Source organism: Balearica regulorum, chromosome 6 (genome assembly GCF_011004875.1).
Source record: "Balearica regulorum gibbericeps isolate bBalReg1 chromosome 6, bBalReg1.pri, whole genome shotgun sequence".
In the NCBI taxonomy this organism is placed as follows: Eukaryota; Metazoa; Chordata; class Aves; order Gruiformes; family Gruidae; genus Balearica; species Balearica regulorum.
Genome location: NC_046189.1, coordinates 4033746 through 4059653, shown reverse-complemented (window position 1 = coordinate 4059653; position 25908 = coordinate 4033746). Strand labels below are relative to the sequence as shown.

The window sequence follows — 25908 nt, the reverse complement described above, 5'->3', positions numbered from 1 at the left end:
AGAGCACAAATAAACCAGACATGAGAAAGCTACCACTGTATTTTTTCCCATCTGCCCAGTTTGTTGCTGTGTCCAGTGAATGACTTCAGGGCCCTCTTCACAGACTGATATAATGTGTCTTGACAAAAGCAATCCACCCCCAAGATCTCCTGTTGCTGAACTCAAGGCAACAAGAGCCTCAGCGTTCGAGCCAAGATTTTCTGCTTGAAGGTTAAACGCAGTTTTGTGAACTCAGAGGAGTTAATAATGTCAGTACAGTCGGAAAAACTACACATCAAGAAAAAGCAGTGACCTGTCAAGCCTTAAGACCAGATCATCAACAAATGGGAAACAGTGCAGGGTCAAGCACTGCTCTGCTACATAGGTTGTTTTCCTTTAAACGTTTATGGAAATAAACCACCAATAATTAGGGCAGTGCAGATCTTCAGTAGCATAAATCATGAGCACTTACAGCCCTCCAGAGATATACAGGGAAACAGCTCAGCACTGGATCTCTCTGGAAACAGTATAGTTTGGCTCTGAAATGTTTTTGCCTTAAGGAAAAGCCAGACTTACTGGAGTCATGAGGAATCCCATATTTCCTCATCATCTTTTGGACATAGACATCCTCCACAGAAGAGCTGTTGCTTACGGGGTCTCCAAAATCTGGAAGCAAGGACTCAAAAAACAGAGGTGTGATCTCCTGGTTGCAGAGAACTTTTGACATGGACTTAAATTTGCCATGTGTTATCCTAAAGTTGTTTGGTTTAAATAATGCCTGCAGAAAAGACAAAATGTAAATAAATCCTGCAGACTAAAAGCATCCCATTCCAAGAGGAAAAAGAAATAACAGAATTAGAAGGCAAGGATTGAACATTTTTACCCTGCTTCCTTATCAGAAGTTTGTCTCTACAAAAAAAAGGGACTTTCCATGGAAATCATGCTTTTATGGCTAACCTCTGCAGCTATGACAGAGGTGGGAAATTCATTTCCAGGTACGAGATCCAGTGTGGGAATTGCCTATAATGTGTGTATGGGAATTGCCTATAATCTGTGCCTGGTAACACATACACACCCTGGGTTACAAGACAGAATTTGTCACACAGATGTGCGCATTCCCTAACCCCGTCTAGTCCGTGGCTGCATGTGGTTCCGCAGTGCGCAGGTAAAGTGATTACTAGAAACGATTCCTGTGATCTACGCTGTCAGAGAGGGATTGGATCCAGTGGTGGATGAAGTCAGTGCAGCTGTCAGAGCAGGACTGGGTTTGTACTGAGTGTTTGGGGTAGTCTTGAGGCTTCAGGTGCGTTCTAATGCACATTAAAGCTAGAAGAAATTTTTGCTGTTGACTTAACGTGGTTTTGGATAGCCTTTAGTGGGCAGTTCTCCAGTTGTTTTCACAAGCTGACCCTTTCCAGTATACCTGTGTATTTTTTTTAGAAGCCTACCCTCCTTCAAGATAGTTTTTCATCCCCTGCATTTTTGTTCCTAGTGTCCTCCCTGTCACGAGCATGACAGTCCCACTGCTGCAAATCAAAGCTCTCCCAGGAAAGCAACATATCAGTTTGTTCTCAGGACACCAATGCTTTAAAAGAGAATCAGCAATAGACGATTTAATGCACCTTTGGCTGCTAGGGTAAGAAATTCCTGTGGAAACTGTTCCAGTGGTGTTTTGCCTCCAGAGCACATGCAGACTACACGTACCTTAGTCAGTGGCACTTTTCTAGACTGCCGGAGCTTTTTCAGTGAATGAATAGCTTGTAGCAATGGATCAACGCCAGATTCGACCTGGTGTCTGAAATATTTCATTTCTGTCAGAAGACCTAACATCTTGTCCACAGGTTTCTGAAGTTCCTTCGGGAAAAACATCTACAAGAGGCAGGAAGGAAATCAATTATGATTAGCAGGAACCTGTGCACACATGCGTGTACACGCCCATACAGTGTTAATTCCAAGACAAAGATTGTGGGATTTTCAACACTGTTAGGAGGCTTAGGGAGCAGATGTCCCATAGGAAATGAATGGTATTTGTATTCCTAAATCCTCAAGCGCTTTTGCAAACCACTCCCCTGAACATTACATACTCTGAACAGTGCATGTTTCCAAACACCTACAGTTGGGAAACACCTATCAGATACTGGCTGGGATACAGTTCGAGTCTCTAAGAGGCAGCATTTCACACAACACTGATGTCAAACACTATGAGTGACTTTTGACCTGAGCCAAATTCATTGACATTCTTATTCAATAACACTTCCCGCCCCCCAGGATCACTTCTGTAGCATTTGTGAATATGTATTTAGTATGCACTGCTCTGTGAATGGTATTTTTTACATGCTGTTTATATAGTTGTGTGCGTGGGATATTTGAATCATTTAATAACTTGGCGGTGCTGACTAGATTGGGAAAATATATTTTATAGTACTTTTTCTAGGGCTTCCCTTTTCAAGCAATAAAAAAAAAAATTAGCTCAGTGCCTTATTTTTGGGAAACCTGAACTCGACTGGGAATGTTCAAGAGGTTGTGACGACACATAAACGATACTAGCGGAAAGGGAGTCATTTAGACTAGGTCCAGTGCCTCTAAATGAGGTTTGCTGGTTTACACCAGCTGGGATCCTCATTTGTATCCACACTGTCACAGCATGGATATGCAATAAAAATTACTGCATGAGCAAAGCCTGATCTTTGGCTTGTGTAAATCAGCATAGCTTCTGGCCACTGCAATGATATTTTATGACCTTTCAGCCACTACACGCAGCAAAGACTATAGAAAGCACTCTACAAATCCAGCACTAACCTTGTATAAGAAATTGTAAATGTCTAAGTGTCGTAACAGAGTGACCCCCAGGATGTACGTCTCACGAGACCTCTCTGAAAGAGAGAGGTTGCAGAACTCCTCCGCTACCGTTTGCAGCTGTGGGTCAGCAGGATGGATGCTACAAGACTCCAGCTGGAGGATCTGAGAAATGAGCTGTGTTTGCACAAAGGAAGAAAAGATTTGTTAGGGGGTAGACTGCTCACTCTGGTATGCATGGATTAATCTTGCCTTGCTGTTTCCCCCCGCCCCCCAATGTCATATTTCAGGCCCAAGAACCAGAAAATGCCTAGCCATTACTCCCGCTGCAAGGGACAAATCCTAAGGATTGGGTTTTACTGCCCAGCTTGCACACTAGTAAAAGCTTTTGTGGCTTCAATTTCCCATTGACTGATGCATGTAAAGTTTGGAAAAGAGCACGCTCTTTGGGGCTTAGTCCAGACAAGATGGTTGGGAAGGGGGAAGCTCTGCTTGCGCAGGAGGCTGAGGAAGGCAAGCTCATCTCTCCTTACGGGAGGCTATTTTTGGACCCCGAGTGCTCACAAATCGTGGTTAGAAGTGTGCTTCTCCATCTGGACTGCAGCACCTCCTCAGAACTGAGGACCCTACCAAGGACCCCACTTTGTCCTCATTAGCCTGTTACAGTGAACTGTGCCCTGGCTACGGATCGGAGCAATCACTCACCAGGCAACGCGTGGCTGCTTACCAGCTACTAGTGACAGCCAAAGAGACATGGCTCTTGGTCTGCAGTGGCTGAGCTGACGTCAATGGCTGCTCTTACTGCATTTCGGATGGCTATTTTGATCTGTAACATGCTATGCTGTCTAGCCCTGTGGGATCGTCTACCTCTCTCTGTGCTGCCACACGTGCAGTGATCTGCTTAGCTGCATTCACTAACAAATTCTGGGTTTAATGGTCTGAAAGGTGGAAATCAAGAGGATCTTCCACCAGGGTGACAGCAAACTTACCTGACTGCTGTTTTCTGGGAGAGATGATTCCAGAAGGGCATCAATACTAGCTGCGGACATTCCTGTTGTGGTTTTGAGATCCTCTTTGAGCTGGTCCACATTTTTAAACATGTCTCTCAACTTTTCTGTAAAGAGCAATCAAAGAACAATTGATGTAACTACTGTATGTCTGGAGAAAGCTATCTCAAGCACATAGAGAGGACTTTAGGTGAAGTATGGAAGTGCAGTACATCGCTGCTGACCAAAAAAAACCCCAACTTACAAAATACAGTCATATGTCCTGGGTTTTACAGTCCAATTTGTGGGCTACAGTTGACAGGTCTAATGAGAGCAAAAGATGCCCAAATACAAAGACTTAGGACTTTCAGCACACAGTATTTTTTGGGCAGTACAGAAAACAAAGGGTGGTCTAGAACAGGCTCTAGAATTACCCTAAATAAGGGATTCCCATGGACATGGGATATAGTGTAAATTATTTCATTAATCCACTTCTTCCTGGCAGCTAAACAAGTCTTGGGATTTCCAGCAGAAATTATGATACCAGTGATGATGTTTACCAACACTGTAAAGTAAATACACAAAACTACCTTGCTTGCTCGAATCTGTTAAATTCTCAGTGATGTTCAATATGGAATTCAAAGTAGTCATATACTGAGGAATCTCTTGAAAGAAAGCTATTTCTGGTACATTTTCTTGAAACCTAAATTGGAAAAACAAAACAACCAACAAAATTGGGAACATGAAAAGAAGGCAAGAAGACATTTCATAATTTCATAAATAGAATACTAAGGCAGTCTAACTCAGAGGGAGAGCCTCACCACTTCATTTGTGTCTGGATGTTTGTGGCATCCCCAATCAGTATATTTTGAAGCTCTTGGGAGATTCTTCTGTGATTCAGTATATTGGTCACAACTTGACTGCTCAGTTCAATAGCGCGGAGGAGCTGCTCCTGAGATTGACTTTGTTCACACACTTCTCCAAAGCTAACATTAGGGAGATGGCAAATATGCTGTATTGACTTAAAGCTCTCGTAGTCACAAAGAAGTGTTGTCAGGTCCCGGAGGCGAGATATCTTCAAAGGAAATTTTGAAAACAAAGACAAATGCACAAACACCAGTTAGATGACAGAATTATAAAAGATAAGTTTTAAAGAGTCTAGCGGTCCCTTTCCATTCTTCTTTAGGATTAAAATTTTAATACGTATTTTTACTTTATTCAAAAGGTCTCCAGTAGAACAGCCCATAACAATCATTCCTTCATGAGTTTGTAGCAGACCTGGCTACACAGCATTGCACAGGATCTAATAAACCTTGCAAGCCTTAACATACCATTTCCCCTGCCCAACACACGTACACAGCAACACTCCGTTTGGACTTACCCGTTGACCGATTAATCTTCCCAGAAACCAAATAAATCTACCTTGTGCAACAGGTTTAGCCTTTCAGATACAACCTGGTCATCTCTACTACAGCGTATTAAACAGAGTTGGCTAGAAGTCAGGACTTCCGCATCTGACAACCTGTGTAAAATTACAGTCCTTTGTCTACTCTGCTATTATGGGCTTCCCTCTTGTCTGGCATCATTATTTACATTATCAATCTCTTATGGCAAGAACTGTTTTCTGTTTTGCATCTATAAGTAGCTGCCAGACTGAGGCTCATCACATTATTGTTGGAGATATATTAAGCAGCAACAGCATTGCATGCTGTTATCTTTTTTTAAAAAGACATTTTAATTCTATTTCTCATGCTGACAAATAGAATAAAGTGCATGCATGCTATTAGTGCAGTCATGTATGTATTGTGTAAGAAGCATTTTATCCAAATGAGGCATTGCTAAATCCAAAGCTGGTGAGGGAAATCCATGAATCAGTATTGCTTGGGTGCTCAATCCATGATGGTTTTGTGAAACATCTAGGGCCAAGGGAGTGTGTGGGAACTCGGACTCCAGCCACACTGGTGTTGGTATCAGTTCCTTAGGCATAGTGGTAACTAAGTTAGTTGTGCTTATAACTGCCAGTTGGGTGTGCACAATTCCACTGATTTTCAGCAGGGGTATCTAACTGCTATTTGTGCCTTCGAAAACTCCTCCCTACATGCTTCTCAAACGAAGCTGAGGCATCGCAGAATTATCTCAGCTCTGCAAAGTGCTTTGCCAAGTCTCAACGTACTGAGCTTTAAAACTACTGGTGCACTGATTTATGAGGAATATGCTGCCACTGGCTAACTATGCAACACTCATCCTTTCGGGATGGCTGGTGGACAACAGAAGCCATTCTATTCAACAGACTGGGAGGAGAGGAACACCTCTACCTTCTCAGAATAATGGGTGTGCACTGGGTAGGGATTCATATAAGAACAACTTCCTCAGCCCACTTTAATGGCGACCTTTAAATACAGGCATCAGCCAGAAAACAGAGTTTCAGTCCTAGTTTTTATCAGCTGTTTTTTTAAGAAACTTTTTTTCCACATGCTGTTTTTCAAAACCTCCATTGCACATTCATGTATCACTGCGGGATGTCCTTCAAGTCAGCATTTTAAACAGACTCACTTTTAGCTTCAGGAGCTCTGGTATGGATGAATGTTTCCCAGAGGTATTATTTTGCATAAAAGAGTTCTTTTTCAGATGAGTTTGCTTCAAAAGCAGTGTGATGTTTTCTGTGCAAGAAAGAAAACAAAAGTTACTCGAGACAAAACTGCCAGACTTGCAGAAACTTCGCAGATGGTAACATCGGCACTTTTATTCCAAGGCCAACGGAGCATTGCCATTTTCTACCAAATTCACATGGCTCAGGACCTCTGAAATCACAGACCAAGACCTAGGTTGTAATCTGGACTATAATGGATCCAGCCTGGGTAGGTGCTCTGGTTGTAAAGAAATCCATTCCACACTGGTAACAGGACTTCTGACAGTGCCCTTCAGACCACATGTGATATCTCTATACTGTGAACAGATAAACCTCTCAGGTTTTACAATGAGCTCATACGATGAATATCTATGTGAAATACCATGTTAAGTCTCAAAAATAACTGCTGTCATCTTATGGGTACATAAAGCTGTGAAGGGAATATAGGTTTCTATTTGTAAGATTTCTTTATCTGAGCGTCAGCAACCTGTCATCACATAGCAAAGAGTAGACGTGCCTTTTGGATAGAGTTAGCTAGAAAACTTCTATCTGCAATGTGACATAACTCAAACAAAAAAAGGAGTCTGGCTTTCCGAGGTGTCACAGCTCCAGTCAATTGCCAGCAGATAAAAACATGTAGCACCATTCCTTCCCACCATTAGAGAAAACACTTTGAAAAGACAGGCACAACATATTGCAGCTGAGGTCCCACAACATTAATGAAATCATGATTACCTGTCAATTTGCTGTCTTCAACTTCAGTGGCATTTATTAAACACATCAGGTAAGGGTTATAGCTGTTATTCACTGTCACCTGTAAGATGGTGTTTTCAAATTCTAAAAACAGAAATCTAAAAAATAAGATAGGATTTTAAATCAGCTTCTCTTTCAGAAACAAGGTAAGCAACCTGTCAGCTGCGTGGATGCTGTTCCTTGGCAATGTAAATAAGAATTCTAGATGAAGCCATGTCTCTCCCATGACATCTCCTAAGTGGGTACCCTCCCAATTTTATTTCATCAATTCTTTTTGCTGTTATATCCCAAAGCTGTCATTCACTCTCAAACCATATGTATAAGAAAGCACACTTGAAAGGTTCACTGTGGATGCAAGATATAGATAGAACACCATGCCTAGGGGAGACTGAGAATCAAAAGTTAGACAGTCATACCACAAAGAAGAGGTTTATGAAGAGTTTACCACCAGTGGCAAGCCTCCTGCAGGATTCTGCTTCCACTGTGAACTGATACACACCAATATAGAAGATTGTTTAAAGTCTTACTTTTAGCTGTATGTTCAGTTCAAGGAGAAATTTCCTCTTCTTCAATTTAACCCACATTAGATCTAGTGTCCTAAATTATGGTGATTTCAGGCTTAGGTTGCTCCACTGGGAGAAAATTACATACTACTTATGCTGGAATGAGAATGGTGGTCACTACCCAAAAAATGCAATCACAATACCCAAAAATCAAGCTCACCGTGTGATCAAACTGGTCGGTGACAGAGTTTGGTCACTCTGAGTCCAAGGTAGAGTCTTATTGTACAAAGTTTCTGCTGTGACAATGAAGTGATGAGCGACAATATCAATCACACTGGCAAAACTAGTTTTGTTGGAGAGAAAAGCCGAACTAGAACTTATATTGAATTCATTTAGCAGCTCAGAGAAGTTCAGCCTCTTGAGAATGTAGTGACTGGCTTCTATGATTTCTAGAGCTGACACATCGTTAGCAGAGTTGTTTGCCACTGCTTCCAACAACTTTGCAAAGGCAGCTGCTTCAGTTAGATTTCTTCTGGAGTTTAGGAAACTGTCAACCACATCCCAGACGCTCAAGTAGTAACTCCATTTGGTGAGGCTGAAGGCGTCTTGGAGTCTCTGCAGCAGGCCGTTCAAGTGGAGCTCATCCTGTGTCACATTGAAGAGCATGGACAGGTTATTCCAGCCTGCTGAGCTGTCGGAGAAATTTAGGGAGTTCAGCACTGTTTCATTCAGCATGAAAGGAATGAGCATGTTCAAAAGCTGAGAGGGGAGCACATCACCCATGTCTTGGACTGGGATGGGGCAGGAGGCATTACTCTGCAGCAGCCCCTCCATGACAGCAGTCACAGCACTTGCCTTCTCCTGCACCCAAGAGTCTTCCAGCTCGGAGACAAGGTTTAATTTGGAAAGGAAACTCAGAGAAAACTGCAGAGACTGGAGGATGCATGACAGCTCCTTGGAAAAGCGTTCACTGCTGTTCTTGTAGACAGCAGCAAACTCTGGAGACAGTTTCAGGGTTCTGATGGCAAGCTGGAACGTTGTTGCAAAGGTGTCGTCGTACGGTGTTCCACTCTCCGCACCCATGGAATCAAAGAGGGGTTTACAGGGGCTCCCCTCTAAGGACTCGCTCAGAGTGGTATTTTCAAACAGCATCTCAAATGTTATGTGGAGCATGGCCTGAGCGGAGCAGTTCTGGGGTGTCCCATAACCATTGCTGCTGTTCTCAAGGAAAGGACTCAAGGCTACATGCAAAAACTCCCAAATTTTTGCCTCCAGTGAAGTATTGTGCCATAAGGAAGACTGGCTGAACTCCTTCTGCAGCAGCAAACGTGAGAAATTATAGACAATGTCCATTTTTTCTGCAAATGTTTTATTTAAGTTGGTGTCATGAAGGACTTTCATTCCTGTTGTCCATATTTCAATCAGTCTCTGGGTATAGTTACTGTAAGAATGAAGTAATAGGTTGACAGTATCAAGCTCACTGATATAACTTTTCTGCAAACTTTTTAAAATTAAGATACTCTTTTGCATGACTTGTGAGTATATGGAGATGTTTGTTTCTCTGGAGTCTTCTTCACCATACAGCTCAAATATGGAGGATGCAAAGTTTATCAGCTGCTTCAGTTCCTTACTGAAAGGAAGGCTGGAGTAATTTTTCATGGTACTGAACTGATTTTGCAGCATATCTAGAAGTGAGTGGGAAGTGAGACTGTCTGTACTATTCCAGTTCATGGACTGGAGCACTTCAGCAATCTGCCAGAAAGCACGAAGTTCATTTCCTTGCCTTCCATGAGAAGAATTCTGGAGTTTCTGCATTAGCTTAGACAAAGAAGAGATCAGCAGATAACGATCACTGGTATTCACCTTTGCCAGGGCAGCAAGAAGCTGCTCAAGGGACAAGAGGTGTTCTGCAAAATTTTCAGAAGTTATACGGGTCCACAAGGAGTCAGAAAATAATGAAGACACTTTTTCATTTGTGCTGAGATAATGTTCAATGTCTTCAAGCGAGACTGCGTGAAGTGCAATAATTTTGATAACCTCCCATGCTTTCTCTGTATTAAAATGAGTCCTGTTTAAAATTATGTGATTCCAAATCACTGCAGCCATAGTTAGAACATCTTGATTTTCTGTTCCATAGGGATTAGAGTAGAACAATCCTTCATCACCAACCTCATACAATGGGAGTATTTCTTGAAATATTCTTTCCAAGTCCAGCGTGCTGTTTGTGGCAGAAGTTGAATTGAAAAAGAGTTTTAATGAATTATACAAATTGTTCAGATCTGAGGATTTAATTCCTCCACTAGAATTATGAAAGATCTGATGTACTAATGTTTTTCCAGGAGCTACCCCAAAGTCCACCAGAATTAGAGCTTTCCTCATGATTTCCAGGAGTTTCACATATTCACCCACTTCCGTTAGGTTCCATTTGGTGGTCAACATGTTGCCAGTGGCGTGCCACAGGCGCAAGAAATGCCCCCACTCAGACCGGTTGGAAGGATTCCTGCCCACCTGTAGCAGTTCACATATACTGCTGTTCCTCATGGAAACAGTCGGTAACAGACAGGAAACCACAGGCAGCCTATGCCAGCCTGCTGAGCTGTCGGAGAAATTTAGGGAGTTCAGCACTGTTTCATTCAGCATGAAAGGAATGAGCATGTTCAAAAGCTGAGACGGGAGCACATCACCCATGTCTTGGACTGGGATGGGGCAGGAGGCATTACTCTGCAGCAGCCCCTCCATGACAGCAGTCACAGCACTTGCCTTCTCCTGCACCCAAGAGTCTTCCAGCTCGGAGACAAGGTTTAATTTGGAAAGGAAACTCAGAGAAAACTGCAGAGACTGGAGGATGCATGACAGCTCCTTGGAAAAGCGTTCACTGCTGTTCTTGTAGACAGCAGCAAACTCTGGAGACAGTTTCAGGGTTCTGATGGCAAGCTGGAACGTTGTTGCAAAGGTGTCGTCGTACGGTGTTCCACTCTCTGCACCCATGGAATCAAAGAGGGGTTTACAGGGGCTCCCCTCTAAGGACTCGCTCAGAGTGGTATTTTCAAACAGCATCTCAAATGTTATGTGGAGCATGGCCTGAGCGGAGCAGTTCTGGGGTGTCCCATAACCATTGCTGCTGTTCTCAAGGAAAGGACTCAAGGCTACATGCAAAAACTCCCAAATTTTTGCCTCCAGTGAAGTATTGTGCCATAAGGAAGACTGGCTGAACTCCTGCAGTAGAAGATGTGTTAAGTTATAGACAGGGTTAATTATTTCTTCACTGGCACGTGTATAATGAAGTATTTTCATTCCTGTCCTCAGAAGTTCAGACAAGCTCTCAAAGGTTTTATTGTCAAAATTAAACAAAAGATCTACAGATTTTAATTCACTGACATTATAATTCAGCTGTAAATCTTTTAATACGTACAAGGTCTTTTGTATGGCTTGAGTGACTAGTGAGATATTGGCTACTTCAGAGTTTTCCCCAAACTCTTTAAACACGGCTGTTATAAATTCTGACAGCTGATCCAATTGCTCACTGAAGACGCTATTTGAATTATTATTCAGCTTTTGCAAATGGCTGTTTAATACCTCTAAAAGCTGCCCATAGGCTATGATGCCTGTGTTATTCCACTTCATCGATCGCAGTTTTTCCCCAGTGCGCCAGTAGATATTCAACTCATCCCACCAGGTTTCACCCATGGAGCTTTCTACTTTCCGCATCAGTTCAAACACAGGCATCAATAGGTACTGATAACCTATGCTGGTGTTTGTCATTATAAAAAACATCTTCTGGAGAGCTAAGAGCTGGTCTGGAAAGTTTCTGTAGGACACAGGCTTAAGCAGATAATCGGAAAACAAAGATGGTATTTCTTGCATTCCATTCAAACGGTCTCTTAAGTCTTCCAGAAATGATGGCGTGTTAGTGGAGAGCAACGTTTTGAGAGCATCCTTAGTTTGCGCCACACTAAAATTAGAATTATTTAACAGAACTGGATTCCTAATCATTGCAGCTAATTTTAAAGCACTCTCAATTTCTTTCCACTGGGTCATTATATTGAAAATGGAAGTCCCATTAAAGTCACTCTGTAATTGCGGTGATGTGAAGTTATAGATTTCATTAATTATTTCCTTATTATATGGTTCCTTTAATTTATAATCATGATGTGGATTCATTCCCAGCTCAAGAATTGCATACAATTTCTGTAATGTTTCATTCTTCAAATTTCTGAATAGATTTAAGCTTTTTAATTCACTTCTATTCATTTTTTTCTCAAAGCCTTTTAAACGATGTAGAGACTTTTGTATGGCTTCTAAATCATCTGAATTAATGGACCTCTTGGAGTCTTTTCCACCAATCTCTGGTGACTTTATTTTTCTGGAGGGGGAAAAAAAAAAGCATTTTAGTGAATATGAAATCAATGCAAGTGGAAGTGTAAAGTGATTTAGAGCAATGACTTGAATTATATTGTTAGTAATATCCCTTTAGCTAATGTCTTACCTCAGAACTTCTTCCAATTCAGATACTAAACTCAGATTGTCTTTCCAGTTAACAAAGTGATTACAAACGTATCTGGTCGCCAAACTATTTTCTTTATCTACAACAAACACAGAAAGACTACGTTAGTAAAGACCACATTAGTTTGGAAACTGAGAAGACCTGTATGGCAAATCTGTCGAGGATAACATGCATATATGAAGTTAGGCTCCTACAACAAGACACAAGGTTAGAAAATTGACTCCTCTCTTGGGGTGTAACTCTTCAAAGGAAGTCAGGATGCTACCTATCATCATAGAAATGATTTTCCATCTCAGGAACAGCTCAATGGCCCTCTGATCTGGGTGCTAACAGAGCTCTCCTCCTGCTTTAGGAGCAGTTTGCCATCAGTGATGCAGCACAAGCTGGCCTAATATTTATTATTGTTTCTTTCTCTTCATTTAGGAATGCTTTTTTATAATTCAAACATAGGCTTTGACTACAGCATCACTTATGTCTCCCACAGCCATTTACACCCATACTGATATCCCTGTGTGTCCAGTCCTCTTACTTAGCCACACATCCATGTTTTCCCTACTTGCACTACATTCATCTGCTTTCCTCCTTATCCACCCCAACTTCCCGATTTCCATCAAAGTAGAGAATAGATGGCATTAACCAATCTCTCCCTTGTAGGATTTACATGCTGTACCTTTCCCTTGCCTGTTCACGTAACCTCAGAGGTGGATGTCAAGGGCTCTGCCTCTGCTGTAAGAGGACAGGGTTTTATAGGAACGGCTAATCTTGACGTATACAGCTCGCTGTGCAGCCCAGCCCCAGCCCCTACCTTGATATGTCGAGATGAGTTTGACAGAGCCTACAACTAGAGGCAGATTTTGACCAAAGTAAAAAAAAAAAAAAAAAAAAAAAATTACCACTCCCCCTTTCCACTGAGACTGCAAACTCATGTTAATTCATTGTCTACTGACAAAACCAAGCTTTTTTACTTTTCCATTTGAAATGAGGTATTTTATTCACATTTGTACAAAGTTGAAAGAATTCATTATGCTGAGTCCTGAACAGTATGCAATCCGTACAGTTACTTATTAGCTTGCAGTTTGCTTCTCCTCAGCACCACAGGTTTTCAGCAGAGATATGACTGCACGGAGGAGTCTTACCTTGCTCCAAGCAGTTCAGGGAATATGGAGGATCTGTAACCCCATTCTGAACAGTTTTGAATCTATCATCAGTCGCAAGCGATGCAGAGACATTCTGAGCTGCCAGCACAACACTAAAGGGGGGAAAAAAACCAAGGAAAATAAATTGTGGTTACAGGTTTATGAGAGGAAATAAAACAAGTGTTCAAATAGGAAACAGCTGGAGTACAGCTTATCATTTTTAAAATGTCTGACAGACAAGACATTGCCCCTACTTTTAATTATTTGTTTGATCATGCAGAAAATACAAATACAAAGGGCTTTGATGGGAAAGCCACAGCCGTATATTAGCACAAACATGTGTTGCACTCATTAGATATACTTATTCAAAGGGTTATGCAAAATCTATAGACCACTTAAATCCTCACAGCAGGGCTTAGAAAACACTCAGGTGATATGCCAGCCCAGTGATTCACTGCTGCGGGTGAATCTCCTGAAAGAATCCAAGAAGCAAGCAGATGAGGCTCCAGGGAGAGCAGGGATCCCTAGGGGACAACATCTGTGGATGGAAGAAGCAATCACAAATAACTGCTCCCATTTACAATTCTCCTTCTTTCCTCTTTTATACTGTAATAACCAGGCTGACAGGGAAGCAAAGAATGTTTTTCAGTCTCAGAAAGAACAAGCTGATAATCAGGCATATTGTATCACAGAGGAAGTCATTTAAAAGACACTCTGTTCAATGTGTGCAGGTTACTGAAAACTTCACGGTGATTACTAGTCCCTTTTGCTTCTCCTGTATAAAGAGTAGCTCTTCACTGTAGGTATAGGGTCACTGTGAAATGCACAATCTCTCACCTGCCTGAAGTTCTGCAGGTGATACACAAAGAACCTAGCTGAGCTGATTTCAGTGGCATGAATAAATACATACTGATTTGTGGGAACAGACTGCTAGTGAGAACAGAGCACCAGGGATCTCTGTTCTCCTCATTTAACATAATGTCTCCATGCAGGTTTCGTGGACTTGGTGCTCACCATTTCCATTCTGCAGAGGTGCTTGTTAGCAAGAGTCTTAAGAGGGGGAAGAGAAGGAAGAATCTGCAGTTATAAATGACATATTTAGTTGAGCAATGGCAGAGCCAAGGAGGAGGGAGGCAGAGGCTTGCCAAATGCGGACAAAGCATACAGATCAGAAGGTAGCAAACATGGAAACAAGCGTTGTTGCCGCCCTTTTATTTCTTCCTTGCAGGGCTTTTGCAGACATTTGCTTTAGAGAAAAAGTTCAGCTTACATGCTTAGCTGAAAATCTTCAATCTTAAAGCAATAAAGGAGCATTTGTGAATTCAGTCTGTAAACTAGGTTTGTGTGGGCATAAATTTTCTCCTAAACTTTCTACAGAAGTCATGACTTTGAAGCTAGTGTTTCACAGTAGTGGTGTTTACCACATGGTTAATACAGATGCCGCAATGAACAAAAGTCCTCTTCTTCTGTATCTTCAGCATTGCTTTAGGAGGTCAGTACTGCCTGAGTAAAAGACATGGCCAGCCTAGCTAAGAGGTGCTTTCGCAAGCGTCGTTAAAAATACTATTTCTGCAATCTCTTTGCAATAATTCTTTACTCGTGCACTTACACTGCCAGATGCTAGGCATAAAAGCACAGCACAGTTCTGGTGATGAAACACTCTGTGCCTCTTTGTGGTGCCTATGCTTTGCCCAGCTCTGCTGCTGTATAGCAATGTAGACCAGCATAGTAAATATTAATTCTTCCTGGGCACTCAAACAGTGCTAGTTCTAAGGGTTGATTCTGCAAGCTAGTAAATGCAAACAAATGCGGTAATCTTGTGGTTGAAACAGCAGCATGCACAAAACATCTCTAAATAAAATTAAAATTCTTGCCACATTGCTACTGGCTCCTTTAAGGATAAGGACATTACGACTTATAAATAGTTCTCACAATGCAGTATGGCAAATTACCTAGATATTAAGCGCACAGGTTTTTAAGTGCCTTGGCAACATGCCAGTGATGCAAAGTGAGTCCTTTTAAGCCTGGGTGTAATCAAAGCAGCAAAGTTTCTACAAGCCCTTTTGGCATCTTTACCCAGCTGCTCATGTATCCAAGGGGCGGGGGGGAAGACACTCGTTATAGCACATGGAGGACAGCAAGTGGACTATTCAGAATAACTTGAGTAACTCAAGTCTTCTAGACATCAGCGAAAGTTTAGCCAAACTATGGACAAGGAAAGAGATTTCAAGGCTAAGCCCATTGTAGAAGACTTTTCATTGTCCTAGCTGCATACAGCATCAAATATTTCAGCACAGTTAATGCAGTTAAGCCAGCTCTGTTCTTCGTACAACCATTGAGCAAGAACATAACTGATACTTTCTTCTTGCAGTCACACATATTCAAAGCCTGATATGCTAAGAACCAGGCTCCCTCACTTCTCTGCTTTCTTGGGACCAATCTTGAAAGATAAACCAGCAGTAAATCAAGTAACCTTTTTTTTTTTTTTAAATGAATTTATGGCTCCCCTACAAATGCCTGAGGTGTTCCAAAGCAACTTGAATTTGGCTCTGTGTTTTTCTGGAAAGCAGCAGTGAGCTGCTGTCTTTGGCAGAACTACTATCCACCCAGGAGGGCTTTTCTTCAACCAAAGGCAGTGGCTGTTACTCACCACCTTTTCTATCTGCACACGGAATTGACAGTGCTGGAAAAAAATGCTGGAAGAAATCTAAGAGTTCCTATCAAGCTCCAATTTAAACAGTGACACAAAAGTCACTGAAAATCAAAACACTGCTCACTGGCCATAGAGACCTTCAGAAACGCATTAGTATGGAGCCATATCAACCCCCAAATAAATCATGCTTTTAAGCTAACACCCTTTCTTCTTGATGAGAGGTGACATGTCCTTAGAGTTCAATACACAAATCCACCAACTTTCAGTGCCTTTCCTGGCATTTTCTGTATTTTTACCTGCTTGGATTCTGAAGAAAATCAATTATGTCTTGCAGTTGCATGCTGCCCTGAAACACATCTGGAGCCAGCAAAAGGAGATGCCACAGGGAGGTGTCATTCTGCACTTGGGAGATGAGCATCAGAAATGAGACCATTTCATTGACGAATGCTGCCTGGTACTGTGGGTTGTGTTGCACCTTAACAAATAACAATGCAAGAAGTTATTTAAGAACAAGAACCCTTGTTGCCGATGGGTCTTTTTATGTTTTTCAGCTTGCACTGCACTTGTACACAACTCTACAAACAATACATTCAAAAGACTCTAGTGACAGGCAATAACTGAGCGAGTGACTGTGCTTTACCTTCACACCCCAGATTGTACAATAAATTCTCTGTTCAGACAAGCCCTACGATTCACAGTGTCCCAACCAGTCCAAAGACTAGGAATACAAGAAAAATGAATATCAGTCCTCACCCTGGCAAAAAAGAAGGCATTACCTTTAAAGGATTCATTTGCTTTAATTATATAGCTTTTCCAAAGACAAGTACTGCTTCAATCATAAATTGTTGGATCAGATGCAGGAGTTATTGGATGAAGTTATACAGCTGAGGTAATAGAGGATTAAATTTATTGCCTCTCCTAGCATTAAATATTCTTATTTACACCACATTCTCACACTGTTCTATCTACTTGTCGCTGCAGCAGGGCAAATACAGAGGAGAAACAACACCTAGGCATGGTGAGAACCCTTAGTGGCTGCTAGCTGACAGCTAGATGTCCTTACCTTTCTGAGCTGTGTACTCGACTCTAAGGTCTTCGGGTTAATCCCACTCACAAGAATTCTATCTATTCATGTTCCATCTCCAAAACACTGCAATAACGTGGGTGAACTACCACAGCTACTAGCTGCAGATATTAGGAAAGGTCCCAGGCACCCACCTGAGAGAGCTGACTTCTGAACTCTTGGGTAAACGACTCTAAAAGAGATGAGTTGGTAAAGCAGAATGTCCGGTGGATATTGGCTGCCATCTTCTCTTCAGTGAGACCAGGACGCGCTATGTATCGCAACAAGACCTCACACAGAATGACTTTGAGATTTGCTGCAGTTGAATATTGGGCCTGGCTCTAAAAGCAAGATGTAACGTTAAAGGTAAGTTTAAAGCAATACTTTATTTGGGATGGTTTTAAACGCAGTGATGAGATTTTGAGGCATAGCAGTGACATTTGAAAAGCATTGTCATGACAAGCACTTAGACACATGCAGAATTCTAACAGGGGAATATAGTGTCACTGAAATCCCTCAAACTCCTCATATAAAGAGAAACGTGTGTGTAAGTGTATGTAGGCCATAATACAAAAACATAAGCTGACGGGTGTCCATTACATGGTACCAAGTTTCTGTTACAAAGGAGCTGCTCCCATACATAGTCAATACCTACATCGTAAATACACAGTGCCTCTGATGCCACTGCAGGAGTACTGTGGGCAAATAATGATTTCAATGGCAAAGCCTGTAACATCATATCTTTAATTTCATGTGAAAGAAAACACACTCTAAACACCTTAACTCACACAAGTTTTGAGCAAAATATCTCAGGGTATTGCATGTGGCCGTATTTGGTAATTCATGGTATTAGTCCCAAGGTGACTAGTTTATTTGTTTTCTGCTTAGAAGATAATAAATTTACCACAGAGCTTAAAAGTCCACCCAAAATAACTGTCTTCCTCTTCCCAAAATAAAGCACATTCACATAATAGGGGCGATCCAAAAGCAATAAGAGCTGTATGTTGGTACTTTGAGCTTCTAACTACTCTCTAAATATGACTACACATAGATGCTCACACTCAGCTATTATGCAAATACAGACTTACCTTCCCAAAATTGAGGATTTTGTTGAACATGTTGATGCTGGAAGTCAAGTTGGATGGTGATGAAATATTCCAAAGGGTTTTCTCTCCATGAGATACCAAATCCCCAAATGCTGCAATAACAGTTTGAAACATGTATTTTACTTAATGTCTTTTAACCTCTTTACTACATCAAATCATGACACAGGATAGCCGACTACAGCTTTGGGCATGCCATCATTATTAATCTGTTTCCAAAGGTATAGCCAATGGCATCCTGTAACTACTTAAGGGTTTTTTTTCTGATGTAATTAAATCCTGGATTACACTATTTCCTTTTGTAACTTTTTTAAATTAAATGCATTTAACTATCTGCTTGCAGTTCACCATTAATTTCCACCTCTTTTCTCCAGTCCTGCAGCTCCCCCATGCAGGAAGCAAGACAGGTAGCCTCACAAGGAAGCAAGCCCACACCAGTTCAAGCCGATAGCCCTGTAAGGGAGAACTCTACAGGCGTCTTTGGCACCAGCGGGTGATTCTCGTTATTCAGAAACAGCTCCAATACAGATTTAGAGCACTGCTGCCCGCTATACACAGTGGCACACCGCCAGGTCCCCAGCTGACGCACACCAAAGCCAACACTTGCATCGAACTGCGCTCTCAAAACAACACAGCTCGCTGAAACCAAAGGAGCTATGCCAGTTCACACCAGCAGAAGCTACGACCTATGGTTTCTATTTTATTTGTTAAATAAGATGTAGAACCGAGCTCCTCCCTGACCATCCACGGCCATCAACATGAGCTGATAATTCTCATAAACTGTTCATTGATTATGTTTTTCCCCCCCACGCCTCTGCGTTCAGTGCCTTTCGTGTTCTGCCTTTTTCTGCCCGTACACCAAAGAGTGAGCGCGTTGGCAGGAATGCTAATTGGAACAGCGAATGGCTGGAGCAGAACAGTCACAGAATGCAAATCTGTAATCATTCATTTGATCGGGAGCTCCCTGGAGAAAGGACTATCCATCATGATAGCATGTGGATAGTACTAGCCATTACCATCAATAAAAAATAATTGTAATGATTTTATGGAAAATGTAAGTCCGAAAGTTCCTTCAGGAAAGAGAATCACATCAGAGGAGAACATCACCAACAATAAATATCCACTGTGGCACAGAAGAAGACTTATTTGCTCAATAACTGTGAATAAGAAATATGTTTGAAAAAAATCTAAGCTGTTTATGGACAATTTGTGGGCAGTAAAAGGGCAATATTCGATAAATGGCCAGGTCTTTAATTAACGTCCAAACAGTCTGAGATCTCACTCTGCTCCTGTGAAGCGCAACAATATAATCCTGGTTTCTTGGACAAACTCCAAAAGTCTTCTCTACAGACAGTTACTTGTAATTATTCCCAAGAATTTACACTAATGTCGTGGCCATGGTCACGTGCCTGTATAAAACATATAAATCATTTTAGCAGTGCTCCAAGAATTGCATCTCTGTCCAGAGAGCTGCAAAAGATCAGCCTTTAAAGACCGGCACTTTGCAGAGCAGTGAATAACCTACCCAGTGAAGCGTTCCTGCTTTTAGGAACCTCTGCACTCCATGGTGATGAATGGTTGTCCTTGGCCACCCTGGATGAGCTCCTCCGCTTCCTGGGGGAAGGAAGGGGGGAAAAAAAAGAAAAAGACAACACCTGTAATAACTCACAGAGTTTCTTATGATTAAGCTTACATTTAACTACTGCGTGACTCAGAATGGGTCCATCGCTGGATTTCATGGCAGGTGTGTTGAAATCTAGGTTGTGCAAAATTCTGGTTCCTTCTAGAGGACTGGCCTGTATTTTGGGGAAGCACCCTGCAGCACGCTGGGACATGAGACAGACGGAGGGGACCGCATTCATGCCTGCTCTGCAAGGACACCAAGAACAGGCAAGGCTTGACAGATGTATTTGGTCAATCTTAAACAAATTCCCACTTCTGGAAAGAAGGCCTCATTGTATCACATCCTACTCTGTCCTCCACCAACGTATGCTCAGCAGAAGAAACGGTGCAGAACTTCATGGCACTGTTAATGACACTCAGACTGAACAGAGAGGCCTTGATGTAAGCTGGAACAGCTCTAAGGTGTAACAGCAGGTTGCAGGTCCCTACCAAGAAATCCTTCAAGACATCAGGACCTTACTTCATCCTTCCCAAACATTTCACTACGGGGGAAAAGAAAGGGTGGAAGATGTTGTTGTTGAACTCAGTTTTTGTACTTAGTTCCTTTTCATTAAGGGAAATCTCAAGCAACCACATCTTGCACACCTTTGTAAATGTTTCTAAGGAATAGAATCAAAGATGAGAACCTTGACCATTTTCACTACTGGCCACTGGTAAGACCCAGTTTTAGGGCAAGTTATAAAACAGTTTAATAAGAGCTTCAGCGAATTGCACAACGGGAGGGGAAAAAACAGTCTGGATTAGCTGAACATTACAAACTCTAGAATGTTACACAATAATATATGCAGACAGTGAAGGGTCACAGCTCAAATACCGTGTCTTTGTGACAAACTCACCCATGGCGACTCTGCTCCTGAGGCAGAGCTGCATCTATTTGTGTTGGCTTCTGGAGCTTTCCCCTGCCCAGGCAACTTTCTGCTGAGGTTTTATACTCGGCTGTATCCTGCTAGTTTTGCTGTGGCTACTTAATAGTTGGTGTTTTTTCTTGTAGAATACAAAATATTTCTAAGGCTGACACTGACCAACAAGGGTAGGTATACCCACATAGTTGTATGATACTTCACACAGCCAACTTCTAGCATCAATAGTGGTCAAGATGCTCATTAATGACTCATGTGACTTGAGCTATAGTTTGGCCAAATCCTTTGATTTTCAGTTGGCAGGAAAAACCAGTTATTTCCTAAACAGCTGAATAGAAACCAAAAACAGAAAGCAAGGAGGATTTGTAGCTATTGAAACCCATTGAAGACCTCCAGCTTTGGCACCAGAAGTTCCCATTTCTTCATTTCAATGCCTCAAATTAACAATTGTTTAACATGCTCAGGGGAAAAAAATGACACTGAGGAAACAAGTGAAGAGCTGTGAATCCAAGCATTCAGTCTTGGCACGGCTCTACCCTTTTCTGCTGTGTGACCTTGAATTTGATTAGGATTCACCTCACGTAACTTCAGTCATCCACATATTTAGTCATCCAGACTCCTCCTAACCAATGGAGAGATCCTGACCATTGACTTGGCCCGGGAAATGCCAGTCCCTCTGCACTAAGGAGGACCCTTGAGGACCCACCAAGCCCAGGATCTCCCATCCTGCCTGACAGGCTCTCTGGTGGAAGGCATGGCCCACCTTAGCTCTTCAGACTCTCAAACTCTGGCCAAGGTGGATTTTGAGGCTCTGATACATGGAGTAGCCTCTCACCTGAAAAGATGAGCAGCCAGGGACCTTGTAAGTGAGATGCCCAGATTTTCAGCTCTCCATGAACCAGCCAGGCCTCAGAGTGGCATGTTCCCCGGGGGTGTGCCAGAACCGGGCAGCCAAGACATAGAAACAACCTTTGCTGGCATGTTTCAAAGCAAATGCTACTTGGCTTCAATTGGAACATCAATGAAATTGAAATGCCTCCACTGAACATTTCAATTTCAACAAACCAACATTCCGACAAAACATTCCCAGCCAGCTCCACGCTGCAAATCTACGTGCTTTTGTGGACAAAAGTTGTTTCTTCATTTTCATCTGTTTCCTGATATGTTTGATGACTTGCAGAGAGGGCACCCATTATGGCTGGCACCTGGAGGATCTACTGAAAGAGCAGTTGCTCCAGAACAAGCGTCCCTCAAACTAGAGCTGTTGGGGAACATTTGTCACTTCCACCGAAAGCACCCTGAACTGATCACCACAGTAGGCGATCGGCATGCTGGGCTGTTCTTAGCGCTAGTCTTATCTACTGACACCCTGCAGGACTTGACCCATAATCATGCAAAAAAAAGGTTTCTTTGCTCTGTTCTGGAGGAGTGGAAGCATTTTTCTTAGGGAATAAAATTCTCTTCTACTATCAAGCCTGGATCAATTGACACATTACTGATAGCTGTCCCCAATATGAACATCTTTAAAGTGTGCCACGTTGCAGTCGATAATCTCATTTCTAGGTGTTCAGATATCTGACGTATATCTGTTGTGGACACAGGTACACAAATGCATGGCTCCCTCCACTCCAAAGCAAGTTTTGCTTTACAGCTTGTAACACCCAGATATATTCAGATTCCCTTACAGTCTGAGAGATGAGATGTTAGTAGGTCTTGGGAGCAGATCTTCCGGCATGTATGGTGTGCCTTTACATCTGGCATCTGAATCACACAGCACGGTTTGCAGGAACGGGAAGAAGCCTGCACTAGGAAGGTTTCGGGGTGCGAGATAACCTGGAGGAAGGAAGAGAAAGAAAATGCCATTATTATGATGCGGACGCGCACTTTTCTGCCATGTGTTTCTATCAGTATGTGCTATTTTCTCTTCCCAAACCATAGGACTGATTCTCAGTTTCACTGAGGCTCTCGTACTCCACCTTTGCAGCACTATCTGCCAAATCCCACTAGAAGTGCCTCCTCAACGCTGACAAAGCCATGAAAGGCTATTTAACAGGAAAGATAGTCAAGCTATTTGTTTATAAAATACCTGTCGGTCCCAAAGCACCTGCAGATTCCCCCCCTCCACTCCAAAATGCAAGAAAAAGGCAAAAACACCCTAGATTTATGATTTCCTCATTCTGCCTTTGAAAAATAAAATAAGAGCAGGCGCATGGCCAGAGTAACCTGAAGCACCCATAAGAGCATATTCTCCAAGGCTTGGCTGGATCAGTTTCTATGCAAAGCCACAATCTTCAGTTTCAAGCCAGGTTGTTAAAACAGGGCTCTGTCTCAGCTTTTACCACAGGAAGGGGCAATAGATCCAGGACCAGACAACCTCCCTTGCTTTTTGTGCAGAGGAGCAATCTATCACCACCACCCCCTCCGTGTCTCCTGCCATCTCAGAGCAGCTCCCGTACCATCTGCTTGGTGACCTGTGATGCTGGCAGCCAGCGCTGAGGGGTGAGATGTATGTCCCTGCCGCCCATTTCCGCAAACACAAAGTGGACCTGAGCAATTAGAGACTTCAGTATTTTATGTGCCACTTGCCCCGTGCTGCTTACTGCCAGCCCGCAGAGTTCACCGGCTGCTTTTCCTCTCAGTGACAAACGCTCTAATAAATCTCGAAACTCTTTTGCTGGATCACAGCAACATATTATTTAAAATAATCATTTGGAAAATTACCTGGCAAGGGACATTGCTATTATTTCTACTATGGAAAGGAGCCAGAGTTACAAAAGGCCCGCAGGCAGGCTTGTGGTAATTGATTACCTTGCTCTTCAGTCTCCAAAGACAACCTGTGACTCTCGCCCAGGCACAGCTTTATCTCTAACCTCTCCAATAAGGACACCGTACTACAGTTGTACTACATTTATTAATTATAGCAGCGGTCAGAAAACAGATGTTCCCGAAAGGGATGGCAGTGCTAGGTGGAGTACATGGCTGTCAGTCTCCTTGAAGGATATTTGACTTTCCTGAGCTTTCCTCAGCACAGTTAGTCACAGCCCATGAGCATCCACTGCAATTGTGGGTCAAAATGCAAAAGCTCATGGTTTAGCAAGGGAGTTCCCACTGCTTCGGGCCAGATAGCAACTGGCACAGAGGACTGCTGAGAGCTGCAGGGTCAATAGCACCCATTCTGAGTCTTGCTGTGATTCTTTTGTATAGCTCAGCAGAGAAATACCCTCAAAAAATTAAAGGAGATACCCTGCCAGAGGAGAAGGCTACATCTCTACCTGCTCTGGGAAGCTCCCCCAACACTCACAGCATCCCCCAGGCCACCAAGAGTTACATGGCAGGCTGAGCCTGCTCCTGGTAATCACAGAGCACCAAGGAGAGTAAAAGATGTCTCTTGTCCCTACAGGCAGTCCTTCTGGTGTTGGGGCCAAAGGACCAAACATACATCACTCTAAATGTTTTGAAGTGTAATTAAGTCTGCTGCCCATGAGGGAAACTCTAGAGTAGGGCACTTTAATCTGGAAGCATCCTTGTGTGAATATCCTTGCGTGAATATCCTTGCTGTGTCTGGGACATTTGCCCTTTGAGATCACCAATTACAACCCTGCTCAATGGCGTTTTGCACACCCTGGCACTTTTCTCTCATCTTCCTTCTGATCTCCTGCACCCTCATTCCCATGCAGGAGACTGACTCACAGCCCAATCCCAAAATGCACACCACAGACCTCAGTTTATCAGTGTCTCTACCAAAACGCAGCTTCAAAGACACGGGAAGCCATGAGGTTCAGGATGGAGAGCATAACCCCAATGAAGTGGGACAGGTAGGAGCTAGGAGGGAAACGGCTACACCCTCCACAGCCATCCACATCTACAACAACCACCAGGGCCAGGAACTAAGCTAAGCTGTTTGCAGAGACAACTGTGCAAGAGATCCTGCTGAATCCAGAGCAGGCAAGACACTTCCTTGAGATATGAGAAGCAATAACACTTTCTGCAATTGGACTCAAAGGTGGTACACTTTGAACTAAGTGGGCAATTAAATAATCAGTTGCTGTATCACAAGCGAGGTGTACAGTGTAAGAACAAGGTGATGACGTCAGCTCCTTTTCTTTTGAAACAGCAGCTTGAAAAATAGCGAGACAGGAATTCATGACCTGAAGTTTGCAAGTGCTGCCACTAATGCTGGTGGCACGACACCTGTGAAGACATCACTGGCCCAATGCGATTGAGGTATTTGGAGAGGCTCTGCCAACTCGCATCAGATGTTGAGCGGTTTGCTGGCACCTGGTTACAACCATGGGGCCTGATCCATCCCTGAGCCACTGCAGGTGTGAAGTGGTGTAACCTCACAATGTTCTTAGCACAAAAGCAGTGGAGATGCCAGAGAGGACTTTTCTGGAAGAGGCCTGGACTCCAACAGCAGTTAGAGAATTAAGGAAGTATTTCAAGAAAGACCACAACACAGAAAAATCTGAAATGTCTGGGCCAAATTCCCATTTGTTGTAAGTTAGACCTATGCTGGTTCTTAACCCTGAGCACAACCATGTTTTGTGTCAAGCACATAAATAATGCACAGGCTGATCCATCAGTATGAAATTAATTGTTACGTTGGCTCTGCTGCCTGCACTGATGAGATCTCCACCAACTCCAAAGAAAGTTTAAACATGGTTCAGATGCAGGCACCCCTTCTACAGACACTTAGGGCTGAGAGATGAATCCCATCTTTGCTTTCTCACTTGGCAAGCTGATGGTGCTGAAGTACACGCTGTCTTCTCTATGCAACGGCCCCACCGAGCCAAGAACATGGTGCCCAGGCTTGTGTGACAGGTCTGTCACTCCCAGCCAACAAGCAGTCAATCTCACCACCATCAGAACCAGCAAGCACTTGCCTCCCTGTTCATGCTGCCTTGAAAACCATGTCCTTCACAGGCCACAGAGGCCAACAACTTAATTTAATAAAAGCTGAGCAGTGCAGCCACAGAAGGTCAGCTTCAGACTGCGCTGCCTCTGGCCGGTGTGCCTGAGACCAGTGCCAGAGCGTAAGGCACCATGCAGGTAGCATGGCTGATTTGGGAGTCCAAGCCCTAGACAAATGGTGCAGCCTCAGAGTTCTTTCTTGCAACTCCCTCTCACCCTGCAAAGGAAGGAATTTACTGATGAGTCAAGAGATTAGCACGCTCCCTGCTCCATCCTCCCGCCCTCCATCCACTTGCTCGTGGTAAGGAGACGTGACTCCACGGAGCCACGCAGGCTGCTCTGCCCACAC

The 25908-nt window shown here is 43.0% G+C and overlaps 1 protein-coding gene across 1 annotated transcript in view; it reads right to left on the bottom strand.

Annotated features, from left to right (window-relative positions):
- ABCA12 (ATP binding cassette subfamily A member 12) overlaps nt 1-20628 on the bottom strand; it is a 65570-nt gene extending 44942 nt beyond the window's left edge. The window contains exons 1-16 of the mRNA XM_075755784.1: nt 20603-20628; nt 19631-19719; nt 18091-18200; nt 17158-17343; nt 16236-16414; nt 13287-13399; nt 12133-12229; nt 7867-12009; nt 7126-7241; nt 6315-6421; nt 4583-4836; nt 4352-4464; nt 3765-3889; nt 2779-2952; nt 1684-1848; nt 556-757 (exon numbers count right to left, since the gene is read on the bottom strand). Of these exons, the coding sequence (XP_075611899.1) occupies nt 556-757; nt 1684-1848; nt 2779-2952; nt 3765-3889; nt 4352-4464; nt 4583-4836; nt 6315-6421; nt 7126-7241; nt 7867-12009; nt 12133-12229; nt 13287-13399; nt 16236-16414; nt 17158-17343; nt 18091-18200; nt 19631-19719; nt 20603-20628 (6199 nt within the window). The remainder of the gene's footprint in view (nt 1-555; nt 758-1683; nt 1849-2778; nt 2953-3764; nt 3890-4351; nt 4465-4582; nt 4837-6314; nt 6422-7125; nt 7242-7866; nt 12010-12132; nt 12230-13286; nt 13400-16235; nt 16415-17157; nt 17344-18090; nt 18201-19630; nt 19720-20602) is intronic.
- Nucleotides 20629-25908: the final 5280 nt, after the last annotated feature.